Source organism: Oncorhynchus kisutch, unplaced genomic scaffold (genome assembly GCF_002021735.2).
Source record: "Oncorhynchus kisutch isolate 150728-3 unplaced genomic scaffold, Okis_V2 Okis01b-Okis20b_hom, whole genome shotgun sequence".
NCBI lineage: Eukaryota > Metazoa > Chordata > Actinopteri > Salmoniformes > Salmonidae > Oncorhynchus > Oncorhynchus kisutch.
This window is the reverse complement of record NW_022261978.1, coordinates 5,954,909-5,980,996: the sequence shown is the minus strand read 5'-3', so window position 1 is coordinate 5,980,996 and position 26,088 is coordinate 5,954,909. Positions and strand designations below refer to the sequence as shown.

General features: G+C 48.2%; 1 protein-coding gene across 2 annotated transcripts in view; it reads right to left on the bottom strand.

The window, feature by feature from the left end:
- Positions 1-26,088, bottom strand: part of qtgal (queuosine-tRNA galactosyltransferase) — a 40,254-nt gene that overhangs the window by 7,710 nt on the left and 6,456 nt on the right. Inside the window, exons 6-10 of one of the 2 annotated variants that reach the window (XM_031811204.1) lie at positions 23,934-23,999; positions 18,489-18,584; positions 6,338-6,433; positions 5,135-5,259; positions 1,274-1,409 (exon numbers count right to left, since the gene is read on the bottom strand). In XM_031811204.1, the coding sequence (XP_031667064.1) occupies positions 1,274-1,409; positions 5,135-5,259; positions 6,338-6,433; positions 18,489-18,584; positions 23,934-23,999 (519 nt within the window). The remainder of the gene's footprint in view (positions 1-1,273; positions 1,410-5,134; positions 5,260-6,337; positions 6,434-18,488; positions 18,585-23,933; positions 24,000-26,088) is intronic. The other variant, XM_031811205.1, reaches the window with a different exon arrangement.

The following is a 26,088-nucleotide window of genomic DNA, read 5'->3' as shown; positions in this document are numbered from 1 at the left end:
GTGTTGTCATGACGGATCAGAGGACACAGGATAAAAAGCTCCATGTTGTCATGACGGATCAGAGGACACAGGATAAAAAGCTCCGTGTTGTCATGAAGGATCAGAGGACACAGGATAAAAAGTTCTGTGTTGTCATGACGGATCAGAGGACACAGCTCTGTGTTGTCATGACGGATCAGAGGACACAGCTCCCTGTTGTCATGACGGATCAGAGGACACAGCTCCCTGTTGTCATGACGGATCAGAGGACACAGAATAAACAGCTCCATGTTGTCATGACGGATCAGAGGACACAGGATAAAAAGTTCTGTGTTGTCATGACGGATCAGAGGACACAGCTCTGTGTTGTCATGACGGATCAGAGGACACAGCTCCCTGTTGTCATGACGGATCAGAGGACACAGCTCCCTGTTGTCATGACGGATCAGAGGACACAGGATAAACAGCTCCATGTTGTCATGATGGATCACAGGACACAGGATAAACAGCTCTGTGTTGTCATGATGGATCAGAGGACACAGCTCCATGTTGTCATGACGGATCAGAGTACACAGGATAAACAGCTCCATGTTGTCATGACGGATCAGAGGACACAGGATAAACAGCTCCATGTTGTCATGATGGATCAGAGGACACAGGATAAACAGCTCCATGTTGTCATGATGGATCAGAGGACACAGGATAAACAGCTCCGTGTTGTCATGATGGATCAGAGGACACAGCTCCATGTTGTCATGACGGATCAGAGTACACAGGATAAACAGCTCCATGTTGTCATGACGGATCAGAGGACACAGGATAAACAGCTCCGTGTTGTCATGATGGATCAGAGGACACAGCTCCATGTTGTCATGACGGATCAGAGGACACAGGATAAACAGCTCCATGTTGTCATGATGGATCAGAGGACACAGGATAAACAGCTCCATGTTGTCATGATGGATCAGAGGACACAGGATAAACAGCTCCGTGTTGTCATGATGGATCAGAGGACACAGCTCCATGTTGTCATGACGGATCAGAGTACACCGGATAACAGCTCCATGTTGTCATGATGGATCAGAGGACACGGGATAAAGGATCATTGACCCTACAAACAGATCTAAGGTCAGCACTGTGTTCTGGGGAGGAGGGTCACCTGATCCTACCAATCAGAGAGCACTGACTGTGGAAGATGCAACCTAATTGGCTATTGAGAGTTTTGTTAACCTCTCCTGATTGGCTAGCAAGTGTTGCATAACCTTTTGCGATTGGCTGTTGAAAAGGTACATACCTTCTTCTGATTGGAGGAACTGAGGCAGCGGTATAGTTTCCGGCCCTGTTTCCCAGCATTCCATATGGTGAAGGATTCCCATTGGTTGATAACTCTCTCCTGGAGGAAGGCCACACGGAGGTTCCAAATGGTTTCCCTGGAGACCGGAGAACAGAGGAGGAGTTACAGACATGGACCACACACACACACACCTAGAACAACAGCCTGATAGTTATCATATGGAGACATTAGTGAGCTCTTTCTCTGATGTGTTGGTTGACTAAAACACTGGGCCTCCATGACAAACAACCCTAATCCACCACCATAAACCATGGTTCTAGTCAAATACACACACACACACACAGGTGTACACACACGCACATATTCACACACACACACACATCAATTAAACACATACACACTGTGCATGGGTGGTCCCCATATTGCTTCCTTTAGCAGTTTCACTGATGCTTTGATTTAGGGGGACCTAGATTAACACATAGAAATATATACACGCAGTGTGGACACACACACACACACACACACACACACACACACACACACACACACACACACACACACACACACACACACACACACACACACACGATATGTAATCATAGAGGGATTGACTCAGAAGTGTGAAGTGTGTGTCTGGAGAGTTAAGATGGTAGAAAAGAGAAACAGAGTGAGTGAGAGACAGAGAGAGCTGGAAATAAGACTGATAGACAAAGAGAAAGGAGAGGGAGGAGAGAGGGAAGAGAGGAGAGAGGGATGAGAGGAGAGGGATGAGAGGAGAGAGGGAAGAGAGGAGAGAGGGATGAGCTGAGAGAGGGATGAGAGGAGAGAGGGAAGAGAGGAGAGAGGGATGAGAGGAGAGAGGGAAGAGAGGAGAGAGGGATGAGAGGAGAGAGGGAAGAGAGGAGAGAGGGATGAGAGGAGAGAGGGAAGAGATAGGGAAGAGAGGAGAGAGGGAAGAGAGGAGAGAGGGATGAGAGGAGAGAGGGAAGAGAGGAGAGAGGGATGAGAGGAGAGAGGGAAGAGATAGGGAAGAGAGGAGAGAGGGAAGAGAGAAGGAGGAGAGAGGGAAGAGAGGAGAGAGGGATGAGAGGAGAGAGGGAAGAGATAGGGAAGAGAGAAGGAGGAGAGAGGGAAGAGAGAAGGAGGAGAGAGGGAAGAGAGGAGAGAGGGATGAGAGGAGAGAGGGAAGAGAGGAGAGAGGGAAGAGAGGAGAGAGGGATGAGAGGAGAGAGGGAAGAGATAGGGAAGAGAGGAGAGAGGGAAGAGAGAAGGAGGAGAGAGGGAAGAGAGGAGAGAGGGATGAGAGGAGAGAGGGAAGAGAGGAGAGGGAAGAGAGGAGAGAGGGAAGAGATAGGGAGGAGAGGAGAGAGGGAAGAGAGGAGAGAGGGAAGAGAGGAGAGAGGGAAGAGAGGAGAGAGGGATGAGAGGAGAGAGGGATGAGAGGAGAGAGGGAAGAGAGGAGAGAGGGATGAGAGGAGAGAGGGAAGAGAGAAGGAGGAGAGAGGGATGAGAGGAGAGAGGGATGAGAGGAGAGGGATGAGAGGAGAGAGGGAAGAGAGGAGAGAGGGATGAGAGGAGAGAAGGAGGAGAGAGAAGGAGGAGAGAGGGAAGAGAGGAGAGGGGGATGAGAGGAGAGAGGGAATAGAGGAGAGAGGGATGAGAGGAGAGAGGGATGAGAGGAGAGAGGGATGAGAGGAGAGAGGGAAGAGAGAAGGAGGAGAGAGGGAAGAGAGGAGAGAGGGATGAGAGGAGAGAGGGAAGAGATAGGGAAGAGAGGAGAGAGGGATGAGAGGAGAGAGGGAAGAGAGGAGAGAGGGAAGAGAGGAGAGAGGGAAGAGAGGAGAGAGGGATGAGAGGAGAGAGGGAAGAGAGGAGAGAGGGATGAGAGGAGAGAGGGAAGAGAGAAGGAGGAGAGAGGGAAGAGAGGAGAGAGGGATGAGAGGAGAGAGGGAAGAGAGGGATGAGAGGAGAGAGGGAAGAGAGAAGGAGGAGAGAGGGAAGAGAAGGAAGAGAGGAGAGAGGGAAGGGAGAGGGAAGAGATAGGGAAGAGAGGAGAGAGGGAAGAGAGGAGAGAGGGAAGAGAGAAGGAGGAGAGAGGGAAGAGAAGGAAGAGGGAAGAGAGGGGGAGGAGAGAGGGAGGAGAGAAGGAAGAGAGGAGAGAGGGAGGAGAGAGGGAGGAGAGAGGGAAGAGAGAGGGAAAAAAGGGAGGAGAGAGGGAGGAGAGAGGGAAAAAAGGGAGGAGAGAGGGAAGAGAGAGGGAAGAGAGGAGAGAGGGAGGAGGGAGGGAAGAGAGGGGGAGGAGAGAGGGAGGAGAGGGGGAGGAGAGAGGGAGGAGAGGGGGAGGAGAGAGGGAGGAGAGGGGGAGGAGAGGAGAGAGGGAGGAGAGAGGGAAGAGAGGGAAAAAGGGAGGAGAGGGGGAGGAGAGAGGGAAAAAAGGGAGGAGAGAGGGAAGAGAGGGGGAGGAGGAGAGGGAAGAGAGGAGAGAGGGAGGAGGGAGGGAAGAGAGGGGGAGGAGAGGGGGAGGAGAGAGGGAGGAGAGGGGGAGGAGAGAGGGAGGAGAGGGGGAGGAGAGGAGAGAGGGAGGAGAGAGGGAAGAGAGGGGGAGGAGAGAAGGAAGACAGGAGAGAGGGAGGAGAGAGGGGGGAGAGAGGGAAGAGAGAGGGAGGAGAGAGGGAAGAGAGGGGGAGGAGAGAGGGAGGAGAGAAGGAAGAGAGGAGAGAGGGAGGAGAGAGGGAAGAGAGGGGGAGGAGAGAAGGAAGAGAGGAGAGAGGGAGGAGAGAGGGAAGAGAGAGGGAAAAAAGGGAGGAGAGAGGGAGGAGAGAGGGAAAAAAGGGAGGAGCGAGGGAAGAGAGGGGGAGGAGAGAGGGAAGAGAGGGGAGAGGGAGGAGGGAGGGAAGAGAGGGGGAGGAGAGAGGAGGAGAGGGGGAGGAGAGAGGGAGGAGAGGGTGGAGGAGAGAGGGAGGATAGAAGGAAGAGAGGAGAGAGGGAGGAGAGAGGGAAGAGAGGGGGAGGAGAGAAGGAAGAAGAGGAGAGAGGGAGGAGAGAGGGGGGAGAGAGGGAAGAGAGAGGGAGGAGAGAGGGAAGAGAGGGGGAGGAGAGAGCGAGGAGAGAAGGAAGAGAGGAGAGAGGGAGGAGAGAGGGAAGAGAGGGGGAGGAGAGGAGAAGGAGAGAGGAGAGAGGGAGGAGAGAGGGAGGAGAGAGGGGGGAGAGAGGGGGGAGAGAGGGAAGAGAGAGGGAGGAGAGAGGGAAGAGAGAGGGAAGAGAGAGGGAGGAGAGAGGGAAGAGAGAGGGAAGAGAGAGGGAGGAGAGAGGGGAAGAGAGAGGGGGGAGAGAGGGAAGAGAGAGGGAAGAGAGAGGGAGGAGAGAGGGAGGAGAGAGGGAAGAGATGATGATTTGTAAAGGAGTAGATGGTGACAGCGCGTCAACAAGGTTCGATATACGATGGACAGATGGAAGGAAGGAGTGATAACAGGAACGAGGGGGATGAGAGGGAGGTTATGAGGGAAGGGAAGGAGAGGTCTTCCCTATCAGAGTATTTACAGAAACAGGCTTTCCGCTACGCGTGTCCTACGTGTGTGTGTCGCTATAGAGGTTGGAAAGGGCAACACACACACACACACACACACACACACACACACACACACACACACACACACACACACACACACACACACACACTAGGGAATTCCAGAGCTGAGTGTGTGTGTCCAGGGATGAGGCTCAGGAAGGGGTCAGCTGGACAGCTGTGTGTAGCTGGAGGACATGTTGTGTGTGTGGTGTGTGTGTGTGTGTGTGTGTGTGTGTGTGTGTGTGTGTGTGTGTGTGTGTGTGTGTAAGCGTGGCTGTGTGTGCATGTCTTACTCCAGGACAGAGTGTGTAGCAGCTTGTTGATGGTAGCGGTAGACTAGTAAACACTGGTCCACTCTAACCACACCTCCTCCCTGACCAACACTCTGATAGAACCACAACAGATCCTCTGGAACTCCCTAGAGAGGAGAGATGAGAGAGGAGAGGAAAGATGAGAGAGGAGAGGACAGGAGAGGAGAGAAGAAGAGGACAGGAGAGGAGAGATGAGAGAGGAGAGGACAGGAGAGGAGAAGAAGAGAAAAGAGGATAGGAGAGAAGATGACAGGAGAGAAGAATAGAGAATAGGACAGGAGAGAAGAAGAGGACAGGAAAGAAGAGAGAAGAGGATAGGAGAGAAGATGACAGGAGAGAAGAAGAGAGAAGAGGACAGGAGAGAAGAAGAGAGAAGAGGACAGGAGAGAAGAAGAGGACAGGAAAGAAGAAGAGAGAAGAGGACAGGAGAGAAGAAGACAGGAGAGAAGAATAGAGAAGAGGACAGGAGAGAAGAAGACAGGAGAGAAGAATAGAGAAGAGGACAGGAGAGAAGAAGACAGGAGAGAAGAATAGAGAAGAGGACAGGAGAGAAGAAGACGGGAGAGAAGAATAGAGAAGAGGACAGGAGAGAAGAAGACAGGAGAGAAGAATAGAGAAGAGGACAGGAGAGAAGAGGACATGAGAGAAGAAGAGGACAGGAGAGAAGAGGACATGAGAGAAGAAGAGGACAGGAGAGAAGAGGACAGGAGAGAAGAAGAGAGAGGAAAGATAAGTGGACAGGAGAGAAGAGAGAGGAAGGAGAAGAGGACAGGAGAGAAGAAGAGAGAGGAAAGAGAAGAGGACAGGAGAGAAGAAGAGAGAGGAAAGAGAAGAGGACAGGAGAGAAGAAGAGAGAGGAAAGAGAAGAGGACAGGAGAGAAGAAGAGAAGAGGAAAGATGGTGATGAGGGAAGAGGTGGTAGAGAAGGGAAGAGTGAGGTCACACATTATTCAAATGGATTTGTGATCTAACGTTGGACAAATTAGAGGAGTCCTCATGCAGTCTTGTGCTTGCACTTCTTGACCCCTAACCCCTGAGCACACCTGAAAGGGAAGTCCTCCCTCGACTTCCCTTCCTTTTCAGACTCAGTGGACCCACTGTTCAAATCATTCAAATCTGCATAAGTGGTCGGTTTTAGATTCTAAATTTGACTTGCGTGGAGATGTTTTAGGGGTGGTGTCTCACCTTGCCGCCCTCGTCAAAGGTTCCGACCCGCTGGAACCAATGCCTGGAGCAGAACCAGGTTGGCATGATGACCGTAGGGCCGTGAGAGGTGTACACCTGAGAGAGGGGAGACACACACACACACTCAGCGGCGCCGGACTGCTTGTGGATCCAGTGACTAGAGAGCAGTGAGATATCAACACCCTGCGAGAGAGACTAGAGAGCAGTGAGATATCAACACCCTGCGAGAGAGACTAGAGAGCAGTGAGATATCAACACCCTGCTAGAGACTAGAGAGCAGTGAGATATCAACACCCTGCTAGAGAGAGACTAGAGAGCAGTGAGATATCAACACCCTGCTAGAAAGACTAGAGAGCAGTGAGATATCAACACCCTGCTAGAGAGACTAGAGAGCAGTGAGATATCAACACCCTGCTAGAGAGAGACTAGAGAGCAGTGAGATATCAAATCAAATCAAATTTATTTATATAGCCCTTCGTACATCAGCTGATATCTCAAAGTGCTGTACAGAAACCCAGCCTAAAACCCCAAACAGCAAGCAATGCAGGTGTAGAAGCACGGTGGCTAGGAAAAACTCCCTAGAAAGGCCAAAACCTAGGAAGAAACCTAGAGAGGAACCAGGCTATGTGGGGTGGCCAGTCCTCTTCTGGCTGTGCCGGGTGGAGATTATAACAGAACATGGCCAAGATGTTCAAATGTTCATAAATGACCAGCATGGTCGAATAATAATAAGGCAGAACAGTTGAAACTGGAGCAGCAGCACAGTCAGGTGGAAGTTGAAACTGGAGCAGCAGCATGGCCAGGTGGACTGGGGACAGCAAGGAGTCATCATGTCAGGTAGTCCTGGGGCATGGTCCTAGGGCTCAGGTCAGTTGAAACTGGAACAGCAGCATGGCCAGGTGGACTGGGGACAGCAAGGAGTCATCATGTCAGGTAGTCCTGGGGCATGGTCCTAGGGCTCAGGTCCTCCGAGAGAGAGAAAGAAAGAGAGAAGGAGAGAATTAGAGAACGCACACTTAGATTCACACAGGACACTGAATAGGACAGGAGAAGTACTCCAGATATAACAAACTGACCCCAGCAGCCCGACACATAAACTACTGCAGCATAAATACTGGAGGCTGAGACAGGAGGGGTCAGGAGACACTGTGGCCCCATCCGAGGACACCCCCGGACAGGGCCAAACAGGAAGGATATAACCCCACCCACTTTGCCAAAGCACAGCCCCCACACCACTAGAGGGATATCTTCAACCACCAACTTACCATCCTGAGACAAGGCTGAGTATAGCCCACAAAGATCTCCGCCACGGCACAACCCAAGGGGGGGGCGCCAACCCAGACAGGATGACCACAACAGTGAATCAACCCACTCAGGTGACGCACCCCCTCCAGGGACGGCACGAGAGCCCCAGCAAGCCAGTGACTCAGCCCCTGTAATAGGGTTAGAGGCAGAGAATCCCAGTGGAAAGAGGGGAACCGGCCAGGCAGAGACAGCAAGGGCGGTTCGTTGCTCCAGAGCCTTTCCGTTCACCTTCCCACTCCTGGGCCAGACTACACTCAATCATATGACCCACTGAAGAGATGAGTCTTCAGTAAAGACTTAAAGGTTGAGACCGAGTTTGCGTCTCTGACATGGGTAGGCAGACCGTTCCATAAAAATGGAGCTCTATAGGAGAAAGCCCTGCCTCCAGCTGTTTGCTTAGAAATTCTAGGGACAATTAGGAGGCCTGCGTCTTGTGACCGTAGCGTACGTGTAGGTATGTACGGCAGGACCAAATCAGAGAGATAGGTAGGAGCAAGCCCATGTAATGCTTTGTAGGTTAGCAGTAAAACCTTGAAATTAGCCCTTGCTTTGACAGGAAGCCAGTGTAGAGAGGCTAGCACTGGAGTAATATGTCAGGATTCTAGCAGCCGTATTTAGCACTAACTGAAGTTTATTTAGTGCTTTATCCAGGTAGCCGGAAAATAGAGCATTGCAGTAGTCTAACCTAGAAGTGACAAAAGCATGGATTAATTTTTCTGCATCATTTTTGGACAGAACGTTTCTGATTTTTGCAATGTTACGTAGATGGAAAAAAGCTGTCCTCGAAATGGTCTTGATATGTTCTTCAAAAGAGAGATCAGGGTCCAGAGTAACGCCGAGGTCCTTCACAGTTTTATTTGAGACGACTGTACAACCATTAAGATTAATTGTCAGATTCAACAGAAGATCTCTTTGTTTCTTGGGACCTAGAACAAGCATCTCTGTTTTGTCCGAGTTTAATAGTAGAAAGTTTGCAGCCATCCACTTCCTTATGTCTGAAACACATGCTTCTAGCGAGGGCAATTTTGGGGCTTCACCATGTTTCATTGAAATGTACAGCTGTGTGTCATCCGCATAGCAGTGAAAGTTTACATTATGTTTTCGAATAACATCCCCAAGAGGTAAAATATATAGTGAAAACAATAGTGGTCCTAAAACGGAACCTGATTTGTCAGAGGACAAACCATTCACAGAGACAAACTGATATCTTTCCGACAGATAAGATCTAAACCAGGCCAGAACATGTCCGTGTAGACCAATTTGGGTTTCCAATCTCTCCAAAAGAATGTGGTGATCGATGGTATCAAAAGCAGCACTAAGGTCTAGGAGCACGAGGACAGATGCAGAGCCTCGGTCCGATGCCATTAAAATGTCATTTACCACCTTCACAAGTGCCGTCTCAGTGCTATGATGGGGTCTAAAACCAGACTGAAGCATTTCGTATACATGGTTTGTCTTCAGGAAGGCAGTGAGTTGCTGCGCAACAGCCTTCTCTAAAAGTTTTGAGAGGAATGGAAGATTCGATATAGGCCGATAGTTTTTTATATTTTCTGGGTCAAGGTTTGGCTTTTTCAAGAGAGGCTTTATTACTGCCACTTTTAGTGAGTTTGGTACACATCCAGTGGATAGAGAGCCGTTTATTATGTTCAACATAGGAGGGCCAAGCACAGGAAGCAGCTCTTTCAGTAGTTTAGTTGGAATAGGGTCCAGTATGCAGCTTGAAGGTTTAGAGGCCATGATTATTTTCATCATTGTGTCAAGAGATATAGTACTAAAACACTTGAGCGTCTCTCTTGATCCTAGGTCCTGGCAGAGTTGTGCAGACTCAGGACAACTGAGGTTTGGAGGAATACGCAGGTTTAAAGAGGAGTCCGTAATTTGCTTTCTAATAATCATAATCTTTTCCTCAAAGAAGTTCATGAATTTATCACTGCTAAAGTGAAAGTCATCCTCTTTTGGGGAATGCTGCTTTTTAGTTAGCTTTGCGACAGTATTAAAAAGGAATTTCGGATTGTTCTTATTTTCCTCAATTAAGTTAGAAAAATAGGATGATCGAGCAGCAGTAAGGGCTCTACGGTACTGCACGGTACCGTCCTTCCAAGCTAGTCGGAAGACTTCCAGTTTGGTGTGGCGCCATTTCCGTTCCAATTTTCTGGAAGCTTGCTTCAGAGCTCGGGTATTTTCTGTGTACCAGGGAGCTAGTTTCTTATGAGACATTTTTTTAGTTTTTAGGGGTGCAACTGCATCTAGGGTATTGCGCAAGGTTAAATTGAGATCCTCAGTTAGGTGGTTAACTGATTTTTGTCCTCTGGCGTCCTTGGGTAGGCAGAGGGAGTCTGGAAGGGCATCAAGGAATCTTTGTGTTGTCTGTGAATTTATAGCACGACTTTTGATGTTCCTTGGTTGGGGTCTAAGCAGATTATTTGTTGCAATTGCAAACGTAATAAAATGGTGGTCCGATAGTCCAGGATTATGAGGAAAAACATTAAGATCCACCACATTTATTCCATGGGACAAAACTAGGTCCAGCGTATGACTGTGACAGTGAGTGGGTCCAGAGACATGTTAGACAAAACCCACTGAGTCGATGATGGCTCCGAAAGCCTTTTGGAGTGGGTCTGTGGACTTTTCCATGTGAATATTAAAGTCACCAAAGATTAGAATATTATCTGCTATGACTACAAGGTCCGATAGGAATTCAGGGAACTCAGTGAGAAACGCTGTATATGGCCCAGGAGGCCTGTAAACAGTAGCTATAAAAAGTGATTGAGTAGGCTGCATAGATTTCATGACTAGAAGCTCAAAAGACGAAAATGTCATTTTTTTTTGGGTAAATTGAAATTTGCTATCGTAAATGTTAGCAACACCTCCGCCTTTGCGGGATGCACGGGGGATATGGTCACTAGTGTAGCCAGGAGGTGAGGCCTCATTTAACACAGTAAATTCATCAGGCTTAAGCCATGTTTCAGTCAGGCCAATCACATCAAGATTATGATCAGTGATTAGTTCATTGACTATAATTGCCTTTGAAGTAAGGGATCTAACATTAAGTAGCCCTATTTTGAGATGTGAGGTATCATGATCTCTTTCAGTAATGACAGGAATGGAGGTGGTCTTTATCCTAGTGAGATTGCTAAGGCGAACACCGCCATGTTTAGTTTTGCCCAACCTAGGTCGAGGCACAGACACGGTCTCAATGGTGATAGCTGAGCTGACTACACTGACTGTGCTAATGGCAGACTCCACTATGCTGGCAGGCTGGCTAACAGCCTGCTGCCTGGCCTGCACCCTATTTCATTGTGGAGCTAGAGGAGTTAGAGCCCTGTCTATGTTGGTAGATAAGATGAGAGCACCCCTCCAGCTAGGATGGAGTCCGTCACTCCTCAGCAGGCCAGGCTTGGTCCTGTTTGTGGGTGAGTCCCAGAAAGAGGGCCAATTATCTACAAATTCTAACTTTTGGGAGGGGCAGAAAACAGTTTTCAACCAGCGATTGAGTTGTGAGACTCTGCTGTAGAGCTCATCACTCCCCCTAACTGGGAGGGGGCCAGAGACAATTACTCGATGCCGACACATCTTTCTAGCTGATATGCACGCAGAAGCTATGTTGCGCTTGGTGATTTCTGACTGTTTCATCCTAACATCGTTGGTGCCGACGTGGATAACAATATCTCTATACTCTCTACACTCGCCAGTTTTAGCTTTAGCCAGCACCATCTTCAGATTAGCCTTAACGTCGGTAGCCCTGCCCCCGGGTAAACAGTGTATGATCGCTGGATGATTCGCTTTAAGTCTAATACTGCGGGTAATGGAGTCGCCAATGACTAGAGTTTTCAATTTGTCAGAGCTAATGGTGGGAAGCTTCGGCGTCTCAGACCCCGTAACGGGAGGAGTAGAGACCAGAGAAGAATCGGCCTCTGACTCCGACCCGCTGCTTAATGGGGAAAACCGGTTGAAAGTTTCTGTCGGCTGAATGAGCGACACCGGTTGAGCGTTCCTACAGCATTTCCTTCCAGAAACCGTGAGAAAGTTGTCCGGCTGCGGGGACTGTGCCAGGGGATTTACACTACTATCTGTACTTACTGGTGCCACAGACGCTGTTTCATCCTTTCCTACACTGAAATTACCCTTGCCTAACGATTGCGTCTGAAGCTGGGCTTGCAGCACAGCTATCCTCGCCGTAAGGCGAGTACAGCGGCTGCAATTAGAAGGCATCATGTTAATGTTACTACTTAGCTTCGGCTGTTGGAGGTCCTGACGAATCGTGTCCAGATAAAGCGTCCGGAGTGAAAAAGTTGAGGAAAAAATAAATAAATATATGAACGGTAATTAAGAAGTGAAAACCGTAAAGTTGTCAGGTAGCAAAACAGGTTGGCAACAAAACGCACAGCAACTCGATATCAACACCCTGCTAGAGAGATTGGAGAGCAGTGAGATATCAACACCCTGCTAGAGAGACTAGAGAGCAGTGAGATATCAACACCCTGCTGGAGAGACTAGAGAGCAGTGAGATATCAACACCCTGCTAGAGAGACTAGAGAGCAGTGAGATATCAACACCCTGCTAGAGACTAGAGAGCAGTGCGATATCAACACCCTGCTAGAGAGACTAGAGAGACTAGAGAGCAGTGAGATATCAACACCCTGCTAGAGAGACTAGAGAGCAGTGAGATATCAACACCCTGCTAGAGAGACTGGAGAGCAGTGAGATATCAACACCCTGCTAGAGAGACTAGAGAGCAGTGAGATATCAACACCCTGCTAGAGAGACTAGAGAGCAGTGAGATATCAACACCCTGGTAGAGAGACTAGAGAGCAGTGAGATATCAACACCCTGCTAGAGAGACTAGAGAGCAGTGAGATATCAACACCCTGCTAGAGAGAGACTAGAGAGCAGTGAGATATCAACACCCTGCTAGAAAGACTAGAGAGACTAGAGAGCAGTGAGATATCAACACCCTGCTAGAGAGACTAGAGAGCAGTGAGATATCAACACCCTGCTAGAGAGACTAGAGAGCTCTCTCTCTCTCTCTCATAAAATATTATTTTTGTGTATATATTTGTTCTATTTGACAACTTGATTACTTCATTCCGAGTCATCATCTCATCTCTATAGAGCTAGGACCAGTCTGACTCTGGTCCAGCTCACTAATCAACAACCTTCCCATTTCTCCCAGCTGGTGTTCCAGTCTGACTCTGGTCCAGCTCACTAATCAACAACCTTCCTATTTCTGCCAGCTGGTGTTCCAGTCTGACTCTGGTCCAGCTCACTAATCAACAACCTTCCTATTTCTGCCAGCTGGTGTTCCAGTCTGACTCTGGTCCAGCTCACTAATCAACAACCTTCCCATTTCTCCCAGCTGGTGTTCCAGTCTGACTCTGGTCCAGCTCACTAATCAACAACCTTCCCATTTCTCCCAGCTGGTGTTCCAGTCTGACTCTGGTCCAGCTCACTAATCAACAACCGTCCCATTTCTCCCAGCTGGTGTTCCAGTCTGACTCTGGTCCAGCTCACTAATCAACAACCTTCCCATTTCTCCCAGCTGGTGTTCCAGTCTGACTCTGGTCCAGCTCACTAATCAACAACCTTCCCATTTCTCCCAGCTGGTGTTCCAGTCTGACTCTGGTCCAGCTCACTAATCAACAACACTCCCATTTCTCCCAGCTGGTGTTCCAGTCTGACTCTGGTCCAGCTCACTAATCAACAACCTTCCCATTTCTCCCAGCTGGTGTTCCAGTCGGACTCTGGTCCAGCTCACTAATCAACAACCTTCCCATTTCTCCCAGCTGGTGTTCCAGTCTGACTCTGGTCCAGCTCACTAATCAACAACACTCCCATTTCTCCCAGCTGGTGTTCCAGTCTGACTCTGGTCCAGCTCACTAATCAACAACCTTCCCATTGCTTCCCCCACTACTGTTCTCTGGGATCATCCCACATCACTGATCTCCATTAGAGACTGGAGGAACACATCTGGACAGGCAGCTGAATACTATAGAATCTGAAGAGAGAGAGAGAGTGTGTGAGTGAGTGAGTGTGTGAGTGAGTGTGAGAGAGTGAGAGAGAGTGTGTGAGTGAGTGAGTGAGTGAGTGAGTGTGAGTGAGTGTGAGAGAGAGTGAGTGAGTGAGTGAGTGTGAGTGTGAGTGTGAGTGTGTGTGAGTGAGTGTGTGTGAGTGAGTGAGTGTGAGAGAGAGTGAGTGAGTGTGAGAGAGTGAGAGAGAGTGAGAGAGTGTGAGTGTGTGTGAGTGAGTGTGTGTGTGTGTGTGAGAGAGAGTGAGAGAGAGTGTGAGTGAGTGTGTGAGTGAGTGTGAGTGAGTGTGTGAGTGAGTGAGAGTGTGTGTGTGAGTGAGTGAGAGTGTGTGTGTGAGTGAGTGAGTGAGTGAGTCCCACCTTATATCCACTCTCTCTAAACCTAAATTCCAACATTTGCATTTAGCAAATGTCAGCGGTTCAAGATGATATTTTTTGTTGAGAAAGTTGTGACAGTCATACTGAGAGAACGAGGGAGTGACAGAGAGGAGAGGAGAGAGAACGTTGAGAAAGTTGTGACAGTCATACTGAGAGAGAGAACGAGGGAGAGAGAAAGGAAAAGACAAAGGCTAGATAGACAGATAGCGATGTGGTGACGTGTTCACAGTGGGGGAGTTGTAGTGTGTAGTTATGGAACAGCCATATCTAATGTCCTTCAGCTGAACACTGTGCTTCCAATCATATCTTCAACTCAGAAAGAACAGACTCCACAGGCTAGAGAACACACGCACACGCACACGCACGCACACACACGAATTAAAACAAGCAGCACCTTAGATAAACCTAGGAGAGAGAGGGAGGAGAGGTAGAGAGGAAGAGAGGAGAGGTAGAGAGAGAGGAGGGGAGAGGTAGAGAGGAAGAGAGGAGAGAGGTAGAGAGAGAGGAGGGGAGAGGTAGAGAGAGAGGTAGAGAGAGAGGTAGAGAGGAAGAGAGGTAGATAGAGAGGAGGGGAGAAGTAGAGAGAGAGAGGAGGGAAGAGGAGGAGAGAGGTAGAGAGAGAGGTAGAGAGAGAGGTAGAGAGAGAGGAGGGGAGAGGAGGAGAGAAGTAGAGAGAGAGAGGAGGGAAGAGGAGGAGAGAGGTAGAGAGAGGTAGAGAGGAAGAGAGGAGAGAGGTAGAGAGAGAGGAGGGGAGAGGAGGAGAGAGAGAAAGAGAAGGAAAGGAGAGAGGGAAAGAAGGAGTAGAGGGTTACTGAGGGGTTAGATTACTACATAAAACGGGAAGGAGAAATAGAACAAGTGTGAGAGAGAGAGAGAGAGAGAGACAGAGAGAGAGGGACAGAGACAGAGAGCGAGTGTGAGAAAGAAAGAAAGACAGAAAGAGGGAGAGAAAGAGAGGGAGAGCGAGAAAGAAAGAAAGACAGAGAAAGAGAGAAAGAGGTAGATATAATCACCACACCAACAGAACCTATGGTCTCATTCTGGCCCATGAAATTCAATACCATAGAAATATATTTACTAGGAATGTCTGCAAAAGAATTCTCCAGGCCATGTGTGTGTGTGTGTGTCTGTACAGTGTGTGTGTGTGTGTATGTGTGAGTCTGTACAGTGTGTGTGTATGTGTGTGTGTGTACACAGTGTGTGTGTGTGTGTCTACACATGGACCAGCCAGGCAAAATCCAGGGCAGTCGTCTCCTAGACGACAGGACTGCACTGAATCACAGAGCTCCCTGAGTTAGAGCTGAATCACAGGGCTCTACTTTCCTCTCCCTGAGTTAGAGCTGAATCAGAGCTCTACTTTCCTCTCCCTGGGTTAGAGCTGAATCACAGAGCTCTACTTTCCTCTCCCTGAGTTAGAGCTGAATCACAGAGCTTTACTTTCCTCTCCCTGAGTTAGAGCTGAATCACAGAGCTCTACGTTCCTCTCCCTGAGTTAGAGCTGAATCACAGAGCTCTACTTTCCTCTCCCTGAGTTAGAGCTGAATCACAGAGCTCTACTTTCCTCTCCCTGAGTTAGAGCTGAATCACAGAGCTCTACTTTCCTCTCCCTGAGTTAGAGCTGAATCACAGAGCTCTACTTTCCTCTCCCTGAGTTAGAGCTGAATCACAGAGCTCTACTTTCCTCTCCCTGAGTTAGAGCTGAATCACAGAGCTCTACTTTCCTCTCCTTGAGTTAGAGCTGAATCACAGAGCTCTACTTTCCCCTCCCTGAGTTAGAGCTGAATCACAGAGCTCTACTTTCCCCTCCCTGAGTTAGAGCTGAATCACAGAGCTCTACTTTCCTCTCCCTGAGTTAGAGCTGAATCACAGAGCTTTACTTTCCTCTCCCTGAGTTAGAGCTGAATCACAGAGCTCTACTTTCCTCTCCCTGAGTTAGAGCTGAATCACAGAGCTCTACTTTCCTCTCCCTGAGTTAGAGCTGAATCACAGAGCTCTACTTTCCTCTCCCTGAGTTAGAGCTGAATCACAGAGCTCTACGTTCCTCTCCCTGAGTTAGAGCTGAATCACAGAGCTCTACTTTCCTCTCCCTGAGTTAGAGCTGAATCACAGAGCTCTACGTTCCTCTCCCTGAGTTAGAGCTGAATCACAGAGCTCTACTTTCCTCTCCCTGAGTTAGAGCTGAATCACAGAGCTCTACGTTCCTCTCCCTGAGTTAGAGCTGAATCACAGAGCTCTACTTTCCTCTCCCTGAGTTAGAGCTGAATCACAGGGCTCTACCTACCTCTCCCTGAGTTAGAGCTGAATCACAGAGCTCTACTTTCCTCTCCCTGAGTTAGAGCTGAATCACAGAGCTTTACTTTCCTCTCCCTGAGTTAGAGCTGAATCACAGAGCTCTACTTTCCTCTCCCTGAGTTAGAGCTGAATCACAGAGCTCTACTTTCCTCTCCCCGAGTTAGAGCTGAATCACAGAGCTCTACGTTCCTCTCCCTGAGTTAGAGCTGAATCACAGAGCTCTACTTTCCTCTCCCTGAGTTAGAGCTGAATCACAGAGCTCTACTTTCCTCTCCCTGAGTTAGAGCTGAATCACAGAGCTCTACTTTCCTCTCCCTGAGTTAGAGCTGAATCACAGAGCTCTACGTTCCTCTCCCTGAGTTAGAGCTGAATCACAGAGCTCTACTTTCCTCTCCCTGAGTTAGAGCTGAATCACAGAGCTCTACTTTCCTCTCCCTGAGTTAGAGCTGAATCACAGGGCTTTACTTTCCACTCAAGTATTTAGGCTTGCAAAATTCAGCAAACTTTCAGAAAATTCCCAGGTTTTACAGAAATCCTGGTTGGAAGATTAATATTCTCTCCTGATTCCAGGAATCTTCCAACCGGAATCTTTGCGCGATACCAGCTAGAGGTCGACCGATTAATCGGAATGGCGGATTAATTAGGGCCGATTTAAAATTTTCATAACAATAGGAAATTGGTATTTTGGGGCGCCGATTTGCCGATTAAAAAAAATAAAAAACTTTTTTTTTATACCTTTATTTAACTAAGCAAGTCAGTTAAGAACTAATTCTTATTTTCAGTGACGGCCTAGGAACGGTGGGTTAACTGCCTTGTTCAAGGGCAGAACGACAGATTTTCACCTTGTCAGCTCGGGGATTCAATCTTGCAACCTTACAGTTAACTAGTCCAACGCAATAAAGACCTGCCTCTCTCTCGTTGCAATCTACAAGGAGCCAAGGTAAGTTGCTAGCTAGCATTAAACTTATCTTATAAAAAACAATCAATCATAACCACTAGTTAACTACACATGGTTGATGATATTACTAGATATTATCTAGCATGTCCTGCGTTGCATATAATCTGACTGAGCATACAAGCATACAAGTATCTGACTGAGCGGTGGTAGGCAGAAGCAGGCGCGTAAACATTCATTCAAACAGCACTTTGTGCGTCAAGCATTGCGCTGTTTATGACTTCAAGCCCATCAACTCCCGAGATGAGGCTGGTGTAACCGAAGTGAAATGGCTAGCTAGTTAGCGCGCGCTAATAGTGTTTCAAACGTCACTCGCTCTGGGCCTGTGGTTGTACCCCTTGCTCTGCATGGGTAACGCTGCTTCCAGGGTGGCTGTTGTTGTTGTGTTCCTGGTTCGAGCCCAGGGAGGAGCGAGGAGAGGGACGGAAGCTTTACTGTTACACTGGCAATACTAAAGTGCCTATAAGAACATCCAATAACCAAAGGTTAATGAACATCCAATAGTCAAAGGTTAATGAAATACAAATGGTATAGAGGGAAATAGTCCTATAATTCCTATAATAACTACAACCTAAAACTTCTTACCTGGGAATATTGAAGACTTATGTTAAAAGGAAGTACCAGCTTTCATATGTTCTCATGTTCTGAGCAAGGAACTTAAACGTTAGCTTTCTTACATGACACATATTGTACTTTTACTTTCTTCTCCAACACTTTGTTTTTGCAGTATTTAAACCAAATTGAACATGTTTCATTATTTATTCGAGGCTCAATGGATTTTATTGATGTATTATATGAAGTTAAAATAAGTGTTCATTCAGTATTGTTGTAATTGTCATTATTACTAATACTAATAAAAAAAATTAAAGCGGCCGATTTAATCGGCTTTTTTGGTCCAATAATCGGTATCGGCGTTGAAAAATCATAATCGGTCGACCTCTACTACCAGCCCATCCTAAAGCCAGGAGTCATCACTCTCTGTGTCACACACACACAAATGTAGGTAAAATAATTCTGGAATTTTACACAAGTGGTCCTCCTGTTTCCTCTGGTGTGTGTGTGTGTGTGTGTGTGTGTGTGTGTGGAAACTGCAGGCTCCATCCTGTTTCCATCGGACATGGTCACTGCCTGGCACGCGACCCCCCCCCCCCCCCCCCCCCACACACCCACACACACACACACTGAGTGTGTGTTACCTGGGTGCTAAGTTGATCCTGGCTGATGTTGTTGATCCAGCGTGTGTAGCGCTCAGTAGATCCCTCTGGATCCCTGCGGACCTGACAGCCAATCAACTGAGAGAAACACAGACATCTCTTAGTGATCTACTAGATACATGTGATCAACACAGACACTCACACACAAACAAACCACACGGATCACATATGATGTATGGAAGAGACAAAGAGGGAGGGCTAGAGAGAAACACACCAAGAGAGACATAGAGAGAGAGAGAGAGAGAGAGACAAAGAGAGACCGACAGAGCGAGACAGACAGAGCGAGAGAGACAGAGCGAGACAGGGGGGGTTAGAAAGGATAGAGAGAGAGAGAGAAAGAGAGGAACAGGGAGGAAAATGTAAGAGAAAAATACAAAGATGAATGCTTCTTCTGTTCTGCATCCTAATGATCCACCAGAGAGATGAAATTCGCAGACGAGTAGGTAAACCACCACTTCCCTCCGTATTACTGGCCAACGTGCAATCATTGGAAAACAAACTGGACGACCTACGATTAAGACTTTCCTACCAAAGGGATATTAAAAACTGTAATATCTTATGTTTCACCGAGACGTGGCTGAATGACAAGGATAATAAAGAGCTGGCTGGCTTCTCCGTGCATCGACAGAGAAACGCCATCTGTTAAGACGAGCGGCCGGGGTGTGTGTCTATTTGTCAATAGCCTACTACACCGGCTCTGACGCTCGTCTGATGTGGCAGGGCTTGAAAAATATTACGAACTACAAAGGGAAACCCAGCCGAGAGCTGCCCAGTGAAGCGAGCCTACCAGACGAGCTAAATGCCTTTTATGCTCGCTTTGAGGCAAGCAACACTTAAGCATGCATGAGAGCACCAGCTGTTCCGGACGACTGTGTGATCAAGCTCTCCGTAGCCGATGTGAGCAAGACTTTTAAACAGATCAACATTCACAAAGCCGCGTGGCCAGACGGATTACCAGGACGTGTACTCAAAGCATGCGCGGATGAACTGGCAAGTGTCTTCACTGACATTTTCAACCTCTCCCTGTTTGAGTCTGTAATACTTACATGTTTCAAGCAGACCAACATAGTCCCTGTGCCCAAGGAAGCGAAGGTAACCTGCCTAAATGATTACCCGTCTCAATCACACTCCACACTGCCCTTTCCCACCTGGACAAAAGGAACACCTATGTGAGAATTCTATTCATTGACGACAGCTCAGCATTCAACACCATAGTGCCCTCAAAGCTCATCACTAATATAAGGACCCTGGGACTAAACACCTCCCTCTGCAACTGGATCCTGGACTTCCGGACAGGCCGCCCCCAGATGGTAAGGGTAGGCAACAACACATGTGCCGCTCTGATCATCAACTCTGGGGAACCTCAGGGGTGTGTGCTCAGTCCCCTCCTGTACTCCCTGTTCACCCACTACTGTGTGGCCAGGCACGACTCCAACACCATCATTAAGTTTGCTGACGACATAACAGTGGTAGGCCTGTTCACCGACAACGATGAGACAGCCAATAGGGAGGAGGTCAGAGACCCGGCAGTGTGGTACCAGGACAACAACCTCTCCCTCAATGTGAGCAAGAAGGAGGAGCTGATCTGAAATACAGGAAAAGGAGGGCCCCCATTAACATCGATGGGTCTGTAGTGGAGTGGGTCGTGAGATAACATCTCCAACTGCCATGGTCGTGAGATAACATCTCCAACTGCCATGGTCGTGAGATAACATCTCCAACTGCCATGGTCGTGAGATAACATCTCCAACTGCCATGGTCGTGAGATAAGTTCCTTGGTGGCCACATCTCCAACTGCCATGGTCCAAACACACCAAGACATTTGTGAAGAGGGGAAGACAACACCTTTCCCCCCCCCAGGAGACTGAAAAGATTTGGCGTGAGTCCCCAGATCCTCAAAAAAGTCCTACAGCTGCACCATCGAGAGCATCCTGAACGGTTGGATCACCGGCCGGTATGGCAACTGCTCAGCATCTGACCGTAAGGCGCTACAGAGGGTAGTGCGTACGGCCCAGTACATCACTGGGGCCAAGCTTACTTCAATCCAGGACCTTTATAATAGGCGGTGTCAGAGGAAGACTATGCATAGTCACCTTACAAATTACCTCAACTAACCTGCACCCCCGCACATTGACTCATTACCGGTACCCCCTGTATACAGCCACGTTGTTGCCATGTAATTTTCTTGTGTTACTTTAAAAAAAAAAAAATATCTACCAGACAGAGGAATGATCTACCAGACAGATGGAGAGGAATGATCTACCAGACAGAGAGGAATGATCTACCAGACAGAGAGGAATGATCTACCAGACAGAGAGGAATGATCTACCAGACAGAGAGGAATGATCTACCAGACAGAGAGGAATGATCTACCAGACAGAGGAATGATCTACCAGACAGATGGAGAGGAATGATCTACCAGACAGAGAGGAATGATCTACCAGACAGAGAGGAATGATCTACCAGACAGAGAGGAATGATCTACCAGACAGAGAGGAATGATCTACCAGACAGAGAGGAATGATCTACCAGACAGAGGAATGATCTACCAGACAGAGGAATGATCTACCAGACAGAGAGGAATGATCTACCAGACAGAGGAAATGATCTACCAGACAGATGGAGAGGAATGATCTACCAGACAGAGGAATGATCTACCAGACAGAGGAAATGATCTACCAGACAGATGGAGAGGAATGATCTACCAGACAGATGGAGAGGAATGATCTACCAGACAGATGGAGAGGAATGATCTACCAGACAGAGGATTGATCTACCAGACAGAGGAATGATCTACCAGACAGAGGAAATGATATACCAGACAGAGGAATTGATCTACCAGACAGAGAGGAATGATCTACCAGACAGAGAGGAATGATCTACCAGACAGAGAGGAATGATCTACCAGACAGAGAGGAATGATCTACCAGACAGAGAGGAATGATCTACCAGACAGAGAGGAATGATCTACCAGACAGAGGAATGATCTACCAGACAGAGGAATGATCTACCAGACAGACAGAGAGGAATGATCTACCAGACAGACAGAGAGGAATGATCTACCAGACAGACAGAGAGGAATGATCTACCAGACAGACAGAGAGGAATGATCTACCAGACAGACAGAGAGGAATGATCTACCAGACAGACAGAGAGGAATGATCTACCAGACAGACAGAGAGGAATGATCTACCAGACAGACAGAGAGGAATGATCTACCAGACAGACAGAGAGGAATGATCTACCAGACAGACAGAGAGGAATGATCTACCAGACAGACAGAGAGGAATGATCTACCAGACAGACAGAGAGGAATGATCTACCAGACAGACAGAGAGGAATGATCTACCAGACAGACAGAGAGGAATGATCTACCAGACAGACGGAGAGGAATGATCTACCAGACAGATGGAGAGGAATGATCTACCAGACAGACAGAGAGGAATGATCTACCAGACAGACAGAGAGGAATGATCTACCAGAGAGACAGAGAGGAATGATCTACCAGACAGACAGAGAGGAATGATCTACCAGACAGACAGAGAGGAATGATCTACCAGACAGACAGAGAGGAATGATCTACCAGACAGACAGAGAGGAATGATCTACCAGACAGATGGAGAGGAATGATCTACCAGACAGACAGAGAGGAATGATCTACCAGACAGACAGAGAGGAATGATCTACCAGACAGACAGAGAGGAATGATCTACCAGACAGACAGAGAGGAATGATCTACCAGTGGAGATGTAAAACAACCCTAAAGTGAACCCATATTATTATTCCACATAGCTGAACCAATCCCTCTCATTTCCTCTCTACACCCTGTCTGCTGCACACCCACACAGTTCAAAGGGCAAATAAGCAGAGAAAACCACATGGCCTTACTTCCCTTTTCCCCATTCACTCTCTCTGTCTCTCTATTATCTCTGTCTCACTATTATCTCTCTGTCTCTCTATTATCTCTCTGTCTCTCTATTATCTCTCTGTCTCTCTATTATCTCTCTGTCTCTCTATTATCTCTCTGTCTCACTATTATCCCTCTGTCTCACTATTATCTCTCTGTCTCTCTCTCTCTATTATCTCTCTGTCTCTCTATTATCTCTCTGTCTCTCTATTATCTCTGTCTCTCTCTCTATTATCTCTCTATCTCTCTCTCTCTTATCTCTCAGTCCCTCTCTCTCTAGCCCCCCCCCCCCACCATCTCCTGCAACTCTCCCTCACCTACTACACATGACTCCCTAACATTTAACCTGTAATCCCACAGCTCACACTGAGACACACCTTAATATACACCCACCCACACCACTCTACCAGAAACACGACCCCAGTTCACAGGACAGAAGGAATGTGGAGAACTCCGGACATACAGAATGTTAAAGTTTTCCTGTCTGTTATGATCATTTAGAGGAGACAGGGAGAGCAGGAGGGAGAGAGGGAGGGAGGGGGAGAGAGAGGGGGGGGAGGGGGAGATGGAGGGAGGGAGAGAGAGAGGGATGAAGGGGAGGGAGAGAGGGACGAAGGGGGGGGAGAGAGGGAGGGGGAGATGGAGAGAGGGAGGGAGGGAGATGGAGAGAGAGAGGGAGGGAGATGGAGAGAGAGAGGGAGGGAGATGGAGAGAGAGAGAGGGAGGGAGATGGAGAGAGAGGGAGGGAGATGGAGAGAGAGAGGGAGGGAGGGAGATGGAGAGAGAGGGAGAGGGAGGGAGATGGAGAGAGAGAGAGGGAGATGGAGAGAGAGGGAGGGAGGGAGATGGAGAGAGAGAGGGAGGGAGATGGAGAGAGAGAGGGAGGGAGATAGAGAGAGAGAGGGAGGGAGATGGAGAGAGAGGGGAGGGAGAGAGGGAAGGAGGAGATGGAGAGGGAGATGGAGAGAGGGAAGGAGGAGATGGAGAGAGAGAGATGGAGGGGAGGAGGAGATGGAGAGAGGGAGATGGAGAGAGGGAAGGAGGAGATGGAGAGAGGGAGATGGAGAGAGGATAGAGAGAGGAGAGTGGGAGGGAGGAGAGGAAGAGAGGATGGGAGGAGATGGAGAGAGGAAGGGAGGATAAGGAGAAAGAGCGGGAGGAGATGGATGGAGATATGGAGGGAGGAGATGGAGAGGAGGGAGGAGATGGATGGAGATATGGAGGGAGGAAATGGATGGAGATATGGAGGGAGGAAATGGAGAGGAGGGAGGAGATGGATGGAGATATGGAGGGAGGAAATGGATAGGAGGGAAGAGATGGAGGGAGGAGATGGACAGAGGGGGGTTAACTCATCAGACTAGAGCTGTTCTCCCTGGTCTCTAGACAGACAGTAGTGCTGACAGAGGTAGAGAGGGAGGGATAACTCAGACTAGAGCTGTACTCCCTGGGCTCTAGAGGGAGGGATAACTCCTCAGACTAGAGCTGTACTCCCTGGGCTCTAGACAGACAGTAGTACTTACAGAGGTAGAGTTGAAGAGGCAGGCCTCGTATTGGAGATGTATTCGCTGAGGCATCATCACATCATCCTGGAACACATAGTTACAGTTAGCATGCTCTCTCTCACACAGTTACAGTTAGCATGCTCTCTCTCACACAGTTACAGTTAGCATGCTCTCTCTCACACAGTTACAGTTAGCATGCTCTCTCTCTCACACACACACAGTTACAGTTAGCATGCTATCTCTCACACAGTTACAGTTAGCATGCTATCTCTCTCACACAGTTACAGTTAGCATGCTCTCTCTCTCTCACACAGTTACAGTTAGCATGCTCTCTCTCTCTCACACAGTTACAGTTAGCATGCTCTCTCTCACACACACAGTTACAGTTAGCATGCTCTCTCTCTCACACAGTTACAGTAGGCATGCTCTCTCTCACACACACAGTTACAGTTAGCATGCTCTCTCTCTCACACACAGTTACAGTTAGCATGCTCTCTCTCTCACACACAGTTACAGTTAGCATGCTCTCTCTCTCACACACACCACAGTTACAGTTAGCATGCTCTCTCTCTCACACACAAGTTACCATGCTCTCTCTCTCACACACACAGTTACAGTTAGCATGCTCTCTCTCTCACACAGTTACAGTTAGCATGCTCTCTCTCTCTCACACAGTTACAGTTAGCCTGCTCTCTCTCACACACAGTTACAGTTAGCATGCTCTCTCTCTCACACACAGTTACAGTTAGCATGCTCTCTCACACACACACAGTTACAGTTAGCATGCTCTCTCTCTCACACACAGTTACAGTTAGCATGCTCTCTCTCTCACACAGTTACAGTTAGCATGCTCTCTCTCTCACACACACAGTTACAGTTAGCATGCTCTCTCTCTCACACACACAGTTACAGTTAGCATGCTCTCTCTCTCTCACAGTTACAGTTAGCATGCTCTCTCTCACACAGTTACAGTTAGCATGCTCTCTCTCTCTCACAGTTACAGTTAGCATGCTCTCTCTCTCTCTCACAGTTACAGTTAGCATGCTCTCTCTCTCTCACACAGTTACAGTTAGCATGCTCTCTCTCTCTCACACAGTTACAGTTAGCATGCTCTCTCTCACACAGTTACAGTTAGCATGCTCTCTCTCTCACACACAGTTACAGTTAGCAGCTCTCTCTCTCACACACAGTTACAGTTAGCATGCTCTCTCTCACACAGTTACAGTTAGCATGCTCTCTCTCTCCACACAGTTACAGTTAGCATGCTCTCTCTCTCACACAACAGCAGTTACAGTTAGCATGCCTCTCTCTCTCACACACACACAGTTACAGTTAGCATGCTCTCTCTCACACAGTTACAGTTAGCATGCTCTCTCTCTCTCACACAGTTACAGTTAGCATGCTCTCTCTCACACAGTTACAGTTAGCATGCTCTCACACACACAGTTACAGTTAGCATGCTCTCTCTCTCACACACAGTTACAGTTAGCATGCTCTCTCTCTCACACAGTTACAGTTAGCATGCTATCTCTCTCACACAGTTACAGTTAGCATGCTCTCTCTCTCTCACACAGTTACAGTTAGCATGCTATCTCTCTCACACAGTTACAGTTAGCATGCTATCTCTCTCTCTCACACACAGTTACAGTTAGCATGCTCTCTCTCTCACACACAGTTACAGTTAGCATGCTCTCTCTCACACAGTTACAGTTAGCATGCTCTCTCTCTCTCACACCGTTACAGTTAGCATGCTCTCTCTCTCCACACAGTTACAGTTAGCATGCTCTCTCTCTCACACACAGTTACAGTTAGCATGCTCTCTCTCTCACAGTTACAGTTAGCATGCTCTCAACACACACACACACACACACACACACACACACACACACACACACATACACACACACACAGTTAGCATGCTCTCTCTCTCTCACACACACAAGGTTAGCTAGCTCTCTCACACCATTTCAAGGAGTGTTGATGAGTTTAACAGTGTGTTTGTTATGACTAGAGCACTCCGGGAGGTCGCAACCTTCAGAGAGGATCTAAACAGACATGTTTCAGAATCAACACTTACACCGCACACATCAGACATAACACCACAGAGGTTGACAGAGAGAGAGAGATAGAGAGAGAGAGAGAGAGACAGCGCGTGAGAGAGAGAGAGACAGAG